This window comes from Penaeus japonicus, unplaced genomic scaffold (genome assembly GCF_977035675.1).
Source record: "Penaeus japonicus unplaced genomic scaffold, GWHDUDI00000001_assembly GWHDUDI00000030, whole genome shotgun sequence".
NCBI lineage: Eukaryota > Metazoa > Arthropoda > Malacostraca > Decapoda > Penaeidae > Penaeus > Penaeus japonicus.
Genome location: NW_028234432.1, coordinates 7,598,664 through 7,608,663, shown reverse-complemented (window position 1 = coordinate 7,608,663; position 10,000 = coordinate 7,598,664). Strand labels below are relative to the sequence as shown.

At 46.1% G+C, this 10,000-nt stretch overlaps 1 protein-coding gene across 1 annotated transcript in view; it reads left to right on the top strand.

Annotated features, from left to right (window-relative positions):
* Positions 1–5,729, top strand: part of LOC122251862 (N-acetylgalactosaminyltransferase 6-like) — a 57,818-nt gene extending 52,089 nt beyond the window's left edge. The window contains exon 2 of the mRNA XM_086554956.1: positions 5,465–5,729. Within this exon, the coding sequence (XP_086411082.1) occupies positions 5,465–5,468 (4 nt within the window). The 3' untranslated portion in view covers positions 5,469–5,729. The remainder of the gene's footprint in view (positions 1–5,464) is intronic.
* Positions 5,730–10,000: the final 4,271 nt, after the last annotated feature.

Genomic DNA, 10,000 nt, shown 5'->3' with positions numbered 1-10,000 from the left:
GAGGAGATGAAGCGGAGATGGGAAGGAGAGGGAGAGGAGGAGGAGGAGAGGGGAATAAAAAAGGGAGAGAAAAAGGGGAGGAGGAGGAGAGGGGAATAAAAGGAAGAGAAAAAGGGGAGGAGGAGGAGAGGGAGAGAAGAAAGGGTGGAGAAAAAGAGGAGACAAGGAGGGAAGGTAGAAAGAGAGAGTACATAAAGACGAGAAAGGAGGGAGAGAGGAAAAGATGTTAAGGAAGAAAGGGGAGAGAGAAGAAAGGGAGGAAAGAAAGGAAAAGGAGAAAAAAGGAGAGAGGAAGAATAAAAGGGAGAAAAAAGTGGATGAAGGAGAAAAGGAAAAAAAACAAACAGGAGAGAATATGGGAAAGAGGAGGAGAAATCACACTTTTTTTTAACCAAAAGAAAAGAGAAAAGGCGGAAGGTAGAAGGAGGGGAGTAATAGAGATAGGAGGGGAAAAGTATCTTCCTTTTGGCTAGATAAAGAAGATGGAGGAGGAGAGGAGAGAAAAAGGGGTGGGGAAGAAAAAGTAGCGAAAGGAAGAAGAGTTTAAAAGAGAAGAGTAAGGAGGAACAGGAAAAAATATGAAAGAACATGAAAGAGGGGAATAAGGCGAAGATGGAAGATAGGAAGAGGAGGAGAGGAAAAACACAGGAAGAGACAAGATCCAAAAGAGGAAAATTGAAAGACGGGCAGGATAAAACAAGGGATAAAAGGAAAATGAAGGATAGGGAAGAACAAGAAAAACAAAAAACAAACAAACAAAAAAAGAAGAACGGAAAGAGGAGAAACAGGGAAAATATGCGTACGTGTGTGTATGTGTGATCACCCTCGCCCTGTGATATCAACCGAATTAACCATCAGCCGGACAATATGTAAATCATTCCTTTGTTTTCATTTGCATGCACAAACAAGCCTGGCGTTTTCATTGGCCTTTGATTGGAACCCCGTCACAACGCAACTACACAATCTGTTGCTGCTTGTTCATGCATGCGTACAAACACACACGCATTCTGAAACACGCTTACACACACACACACACACACACACACACACACACACACACACACACACACACACACACACACACACACACACACACACACACACACACACACACACACACACACATACACACACACACACACACACACGTGCAGCCACGTACTCACACTCAGTCATACTCAGTCATTCACTCACACACCTGCTTACATTTATCATTTATCATCCGTCCACCTGTATGTGTTCTTATGTGAAACGCCACTTGTGCGTAGTATTATATGATCAGGAAAATAAAGGATAAAATATATACAGGTGTGCGTGTGTGTGTGTGTGTAGAAAGTTACAGACACACGCACACAAACACGTACACACTTACATACACATATACACGCATATACATAAAATGCAGATAGATGTTGAGTGTTGGAGAAGATGGAGAGGGGAAGGGAGAGGGAGCAGTAGGGTGGGGATGGGAGGAGGAAGGGAGATAGTGGAATGGGAAGAGAGAAAGAAAGGGAAAGGGAGCGAGGGGTGAAGACTAGAAGAGGTGGTGTGAGGAAGAGGGAGGAGGAGAGGAGAGGAAGATGGGGATGGGGATGGAGAAGGAGAGAAAAAGAGGGGCAGGGAGAAGGAGACGGAAAGGGAGAAAGAGAATGGAAACGGGAAGGAGAATGAGCGTAAGGGGGAGAGGGAAAGGAAGAGGGAGAATGGAGACTGAGATAGAGAAAGGCAAGAAGGCGGAAAGGGCGAGAAAGATGAGGGAGAATAGGGAGAAGCAGTAGGGTCGTGTGCGATGCGGGAGAGTGACGTGGGAGGGGGGATATGGAGGGAATAGAGGGGGGGGGGAGGTTCAACACGTCGCCCTATGATTATCTGCAGTTAGTGACGGAATCATTATCTAATCTTGACTGTAATCCTTCGCTCGTGTGGTCTGAGTCGCTGGGGAGTTTTGTGAAGAACGTCTTTGATGCGATTAATGTACCTGTCTGTGTCTGTTTGTCTACCGGTTTGTCTGGGTGTTTCAGTTGTTTCAGTGTCTGTCTGTGCGTCTGTTTCTGGCTTGCTTTTTTTTTTGTGTGTGTGTGTATGTATGTATATATGTATGTATGTATGTATGTATGTATGTGTATGTGGACCCGGTGATGGCGAGTCGTGGGCGAGGAAATCGGATTTCATGGCATTGAAAGAACGGGAGGGAGAGAGGGAGGGAGGGAGTGGGGGGATGATGGAAGGAGGGAGATAGGAGGGTTAGCAAGAAGGGAGGGAGAGATGAAGGAAGAGGGTCGGAAGGAAGGGAGAGAGGGGGAGGTAAGGGAGGTATGAGGGAAGATGGTTAGAAGGAAGGGAGAGAGGGTTAGAAATAAGGGGGGGATTAGAAGGGAGTGGTGGAAGGAAGGGAAGCAGGGAGAGGGAGTGAAGGAAAATGATAGAAGAGAAGAAAGAAAAAGGGACAAAGGTAGAGGTAGACAGACATGAATAAAAGACTAGACTAGAATGAAAAAAAGACAGAAAGAGAGAAAGGAAGATATAGAGAAAAGGTTAAGTAGCTTATAAAGATCCTCTTCATTTTTTTTTCTTTTTTTTTACGAGTCGGCAACTCTAACGATGGAGAACGGGGTCGACCTGCCTCTAAAACTCCAATAGTGCCATTAACTGCCGATAGATGGCATGCTAACGAGCGGGAGAGGAAACGAGGCTCATGAAAGGCTGATTCGAAGCGGGGGGTGGGAGGGGGGAGGGTAATGAGAAAGGAGGGTAGGGGGGAGGGGTTATGAGAAAGGAGGGTGGGGGTGGGGGTATCAGGAAGGAGGGTGGGGGTAATGAGAAAGGAGGGTAGGGGTAGGGGTGGGGGGTATGAGGAAGGGAAGGGTAGGGGTAGGGGGGATATGAGGGTAGGGAGATGGAGGGGAAAGAAGGAGGTTGGTGACAGAAATGGAAAGGATACATGAATTATTGCCACGAGCTTCTTAATTCATCGTTATCGATTAAATATCTAATATAAGGCGGTAATTCATTTATATGACGATGGAGATAAGGTACTGGCGTAGCCCTTTAAAGATAAAGTTATTATATGGTTTAATAAGAAGGGGGAATACGGGTGGGGGTGGGGGAAGGGGGAGTGGGAGTGAGGGGGAGTAGGTCTTACAGGACACGCAGGTGTTGTGGCTTCGGTGTGTTTGTTTGTTTATTTTGTTTGGCTTGGTTTAAGAAGGGAGGGAATAGATAGATAGATAGATAGACAAGACGAAAGCACGACAACATGAAAGCACGGAAGCACGAAGGTTCGAAAGCAGGGAAAAAAAAAACTTGAAAGCACGGTAATATGGCACCGCGGAAGTACGAAAACACGACAACAAGGAAAGCACGAAAGCAAACAAGAGAGGACGAGGAAAAGGAAGTCGCCGGTAACTTTTTTTTATTTTTTTTTCCCACGTGGTCAATTTAGATCCTCCAGCTGTTACTATCGCCGTCTGTTTGTCTGTCTCTGTTTTCTGTCGGTTTCTCACTCTATATCTATCTATCTCTCTTATAGTCTCTCTACCTCTCTTTCCCTAATCTCTCTCTCTCTCTCTCTCTCTCTCTCTCTCTCTCTCTCTCTCTCTCTCTCTCTCTCACTCTCTTATACTCTCTCTCTAATTTTCTTATCCCTCTATTTCTGAATGTCTGTCCCTCTACCTCATTATCATCCACTTGTATGCTGTGTCTCCGTCGCAACATTTTTATGTAATAGTATTTTTTCATCGATGAGCTTTTATTGTTAACCTAACAGCTGTACCTAAACACAGGTAATCTCGGAACTCAAACGCTTCAATTAGCTGCGGAAATAACCCTCATTTGAACACCTGTCGACACCTGTTAATGGCTGTCATTCACACCTGGTGCCGGGTCTACGGAGGGCGTCGCAGATCCGTTGCGACTCGGTTTGAAATGCGACTTTGAAGGAACGTCATTGCCCTTTCCAGCCAATGGGAAACAAGCGCTCGAAGTCCGTCCGCCAATCACTGCTCAATGATTTCATAACAGTAACGTTTTTTTTATCTCTTTTTTTTTTTTTTTTTTTAATATGAAAAAAGTCCTACACCCTCCTCGCATAAACGGGCTAATAATAGCTCTGTTGAAACAACAGTGCTGGTGAAATCAACCCATGAATAGCGTGAAGTGCCGGAATGAATGATAGATTTCAGCAGAACAGGCGCTGGATGGAAACCCTAACAATGGCGTAAACACAATTTGACACAGCTTGCCGATCGCTAAACCCCACGTTAAAGGAACTGCCGTTGTATTTCTTGGGATGTCTGATAAGTTCTCGGTTTATTTTAGAGGAGGATACAGGTGACAGGGATCAAGCTTTAAGAGGAGGGGGAGGGAGGAAGGGAGGAAGGGAGGAGGTGGGAGGAGGGAGGAGGGAGGAGGGAGGAGGGAGGAGGAAGGAGGAGGAGGAGGAGGAGGAGGAGGAGGAGGAGGGGGGGGGGGGGGGGAAGAAGAAGAAGAAGAAGAAGAAGAAGGGAGGAGGAGGAGGAGGAGGAGGAGGAGGAGGGGGTGAGGGAGAAGGGAGGAGGAGGGGGTGAGGGAAAGGGAGAGGGGGAGGGAGGAGGAGGAGGTAAGGGAAAGGGGGAGGGAGGAGGAGGAGGAGGAGGGGAGGGGAGATGGAGAGGTTTAGGGAGAAGGGAGGAGGTAGGGAGGGAGAGGGGTAGGGAGAAGGGAGGAGGTAGGGGAGAAGAAAGAGGAAGGAAGTGGAGGTAAGGTAGGGGTGGGGTCATAGAGGGAGGGGAGGGAATAGGGAAGGGGGGAGGAGAAGGAGGAGGTCCCCCCTTCTCTTTTTCTCCGCTACCCCCTTGCCTTTCTCCTTGTCTCATTGACCTGCCTCCCCCCCCCATCTCCTCCTACTCTCCCTTCCTCCCTTTTTTTTAATTTTCTCATCTTCCTTTCCCCTTCTCTTATTTTCTTTCCTGTCCTGTTATTTCCTTCTCCCTCTCCCCATTCTTCCCCCTTCACTTCTCTTCCCTTCTCTTCTCAACTATTTTCCTTCCTCTCCTGTTTTTTTTCCATTTCCCTTCCTCCTTCCCTCCATTTTATCTTCAGTCCTCTCCTATTATTCCCTTCCTTTTCCTCCATTCCTCTTCCTCCTCCCGCCCTTCCTCTTCCCTTCCCTCCCCCTTCCTCTTCCCATCCTCTTCCTTTCTCTCTCTATCTTTCCAATTCCCTCCCTTCTTCCCTTCCTCTTTCTCTTCCCTCTTCCTTCTTCTTTTCCTCTTCTCTTCGCTTCACTGTTGTTGTGATTATTATTGCCGTTGTTAATATCATTATATTTATTATTCTTATTCTTATTCTCATTCTTATTATTCTCTTTTATTTTGTGTTATATATTTTGTTGTTGTTGTTTTATTGTTTAATTATTACATTTTATGAAATTTTATTAATTTTTCAATCCACTTTACTAACATTTCTTTTTTCCTTCCGCCAACAGGTAAGTACCAATGCGGGCGTGCGGGCGTGAGACGGCCCTGAAGAGCCAGGCGGTGGTGAGTACCGGGAGATGATGCTTGCGAGGAGGTTGTGGTGATGACGGTATGGTGTGGTGACGAGTGGGGGGGTCACGGTACAGTGTTGATGAAGTGGTAGATACGAGGTCCACTGTATATATAATAGGTTTATTGTTATTGTTAATGTTGATGCTCGGTAAGTCATTGTTATTGTTGTTATTGGTATTATCATTTTCATCGTCATTGTCATTATCGTCATCATCACCATCATCATCATCATTATTTTTTTTCCGCATTCGTTTCCCCCTCATTTTCTTATTTTTCTTATTTTTCTCGCTTAATTCCTACCTCCATTACCTCTTCCCCTCCCCCCCCATCTCCCCCCTTCTTTCTCTATCCATCCCTCCACCTCCCTCCACCTCATCCCCATTCCTCCCCCCAGCTCCCCCCCCCCTCCTTCCTCCTCTCTCCTCCCTCCTTTCTCCTTTCTCCTCTCTCCTCCTTCCTCCTCCCTCCTCCTCCTCCTCTCTCCTCCTTCCTCCCTCCCTCCCTCCTCCTCCTCCTCTCTCCTCCTTCCTCCCTCCTTCCTCCTCCCTCCTTCTTCTTCCCTCCTCTCTCCCTCCTCTCCCCCCTCCATTACTCCTCCTCCTAACCTCTTCCCCTTCCCCCCCCCTCCTTCCTCTCTACATCCTTCCCCCTCCCCCTCCCCCTCCGCCTCTGCCTGTACCTGCAGTTCCGGCGGAAATGAAACTCGAGGAGGCCCATTTCTTGCTACCTTTGGCTCTTCCCTTGATTATCTCTCTGCGGCTCTCCTTCTCTCTCTCTCTCTCTCTCTCTCTCTCTCTCTCTCTCTCTCTCTCTCTCTCTCTCTCTCTCTCTCTCTCTCTCTCTCTCTCTCTTCTCTCTCTCTCTCTCTCTCTCTCTCTCTCTCTCTCTCTCTCTCTCTCTCTCTCTCTCTCTCTCTCTCTCTCTCCTTCTTTATCACTGTTATTATTGCTATTATTATTATTATTATTATTATTATTATTATTGTTGTTTTTATTTATGTTATTATTATTATTATTATTATTATTATTAGTAGTAGTAGTAGTATTAATGTTTTTTATTATTAATGTTATTATTATCATCATCATCATCATCATCATCATCATCATTATCGTTATCATTATCATTATCTCATTATTATTATCATTATGTTTTTATCGCCATAAAAGGGAGGAGAAAGAAAAAGAAGGATAAATCGAAAAAAGAGGAAGAAGGAAGAAAAAAGAGGAGGAAAGGGAAATAAAAGAAGATAAATAGAAGAGGAAAAGGAAGAGGAAGAGGGAGGAGGACAGGTACAGTGAAGCTCTCCCATCCCCCTTCCCTCCCTCCCCCCCTCCACTCTCTCCTAATTGCTTTCGCCAAGACACTCGGGTCTCTCTCTCTCTTCCCCCCTCCCCCCTCCCCCCATTCCGGCTCATTTCTTTCCTTGTGATGTTATTTGCTTCTTTGTTTTCATATTCTTTATTTCGATTGTTTGTTTGTTGTATTGTGGTATTCCTTCTTTTTCTTTTTTTTTCGTTTTGGGTGTTTTGTTCTTCTTCCACCTCCTGGTTCTTCCCTCTCTCTCTTGTTCTTCTTCCTCCTTTTATTCCTCCTCAGCCTCTTTGGTTCTCTTACTACTTCGCTTAGCTCCTTCCTCTTACATCTCTTCTTTCTTTGCTTATATTTCATCTTCTTTTACATCTGTTTATTCATTTTCTTCTTCTTCTTTATTCATCAACTCCTTCAACTTTTCGTCCACCTCTTTCTTCCTCTTCTTCTTCATCTCCCACCTCTTCATCTCCCTCATCTTCCACCTATTCCTCCTCCTCTTCTCCTCCCTCTTCTTATCTTTTTCCCTCTCCTATTATCTTCTCCTTTCCGCCTATTCCCTCTTCCTCCACCACCACCACCACCACCACCACCACCTCCTCTTCCTTCTCCTCCTCCTTCCACTTTCTCTTCATCATCTCCCTCCTCTTCCATCTATTCCGCCTCCTCTTCCTCCCCTCTTCTTCTCCCCTTCCTCTTCTTCTTTTCCTCTCCTCCTCCTCCTCCTCCTCCTCCTCCTCCTCCTTCTCCTCTTCCTCCTCCTCCTCCTCTTCCTCCTCTTCGTCCTCTTCCTCCTCCTCTTCCCTTTTCCTTCCCTCCTATTCCCTCCATTATACAAAGCCAGTGTTTACAAACCATATAAACTAGCACAGTACAGGCGGCAGTTCAGTTTCTAAGTGTGTGTGTGTATGTGTGCGTGTGAGAGTATGTGTGTTCTTATGTATGTATATATGTATGTATGTATGTGTGAGTAAGCGAGACTAAGTGTAGTGTATATGTCCGTGTGTATTTGTGCGTGTCCGCGCGCGTGTGCGTGCCTGAGTCCATGCGTATGTCGTTATTAGAATTCAATACTTTGGCCAATATGGAGATCGTGAAGGAGGGAGGGAGGGAGGGAGGGAGGGAGGGAGGGAGGGAGGGAGGGAGGGAGGGAGGGAAGAGGGAAGAAGAGGACAGGAATGAAGGAGAGGGGGAGGAAAGACCAGGGAAGGAGGGAAGGACGGAAGAAGGAAGGAAGGAAGGAGGAAGAGGGCAAGGGGCGTGAGAAGGGAGAGTAGAGGTAGAAAGGTAGGACGGATGGAGGAGGGAATATGGGGAGTAGGGAAGGCAGAGGGACGGGTGGAGAAGGTGGAGAGAAGGAGGGTCAGTAGAGAAAAAGAGGGAGAGAAGGAAGGGAAAATACTGGAAGAAAGGAGGGGTAGGAGAAGAGAAAGGGATAGACAGGCCTAAAGGATAGAGGGAGAAGAGAAAGGGATAACAGGCCGGAAGGATAGAGGGAGAGGAAGAAGAGAGGGATATGAAGGCCTAAAGGACAGAGGGAGAAGAGAAAGATAAACAGGCCGGAAGGATAGAGGGAGAAGAGAAAGGGATAGGCAGGCCTGAAGGGCAGAGAGAGAAGGGAAAGGGATAAGCAAGCCGAAAGGACAGACAGAGAGAGAGAGAGAGAGAGAGAGAGAGAGAGAGAGAGAGAGAGAGAGAGAGAGAGAGAGAGAGAGAGAGAGAGAGAGAGAGAGAGAAGGAAGAGAGGGATAGGCAAGGAGGGAAGAAAGAGGGAGCAAGAACAGTCTCCACACTTCCGAGGCACGGTCAGGAGAAGCCACTTGCATGTTATGAGCTCAGGCGCTCGTAAACATGAGCTGGTCAGTCGCGTGGGTCAGGATTGGCTACGCATATTTAGTCGTTTAGTTGTGCGCTGTCTGGAGGCGGGTTGTAGGAGGACAGTTGTTGTAGGAGGAGTAGTTGTAGTTGTAGTTGTAGTTGTAGTTGTAACAACAGTAGTAGTACTAGTAGTAAGGAAATCAGCAGCAGTAGTAGTAGTATTAAGAGGAGGATGAATGACAGAAGTAGTAACAGCAGTAGTAGTAGTAGGAGGAGGTGTAGTAGTTAACGTAGTTGTAATGGCATTAGTAGTAATAGTAGTAGTAGGAGTAGTAGAAATAGTAATAGTAGTAGTAGGAGTAATGAAAGCAGTAGAAGTAATAATAGTAGTAGTAGGGGTAATAGAAGTAGAAGTAATAATAGTAGTAGGAGTAATGAAAGAAGTAGAAGTAATAATAGTAGTAGTAGGGGTAATAGAAGTAGTAGAAGTAGTAATAATGGGGTCGGTAATAGTAGTAATTTTTATATTCTTATGATCTTTAAAGATTGTTGAACATATAAAGATAAGTGTATGTTCTTAAGAGTTTCCTCTCGTGGGGGAGAATGCGAGAAAAATGCCCCGCGACACTTTCGGCATCTGCAAAGAACAATGATCTTTTTTTTTCAATGAACTTAACGCCGAGCTGTAGCAGTTGAGGAACGATAATTGTCGTGTTGTTGTTGTTGGCGTTGTCACTGCATCACTTGTTGCACTCTGTTGCAGCGGTGTTCGAGCCGTCCTTGTGTCGGAGGGTTTGAGGGGGAAGAGAGAGAGAGAGAGAGAGAGAGAGAGAGAGAGAGAGAGAGAGAGAGAGAGAGAGAGAGAGAGAGAGAGAGAGAGAGAGAGAGAGAGAGAGAGGAAGTAGAGAGATGGCGTGGGAGGGAAGTAGGGAGATGGAGAGGGAGAGGGAGAGGGAGAGGGATAGAAGTTAGAGAGGAAGAACCGGGGTGGTGGGGAAATAGTGGAAGAAGAGAGAAGAAAGAAAAGGGAAGGGAGCGGAGAGGGGAGTGGGGAGAGAAGGGGGAGGAGGGAGAGATGGTGATTGTGATGGTGACGCATAAAGACTGACTGACTGACTGACTGACTGACTGACTGACTGGAAGTAGAAGTGAGAAGGAAAAGGGAGATAGAGGGAAAGAGTCGGAGGGAGGGAGGGAAAAACAATACACATATATATGTATATGAGTAGATAGAAAATCGGTAGATAGATAAATAAAGAGGCCAGTCAGACAGACAAGCAAACAGAAGCAGAAAAAAAACATGACACAGGCACAGAGAGAAAGAAGGAAAGAAAGAAAGAAAGAAA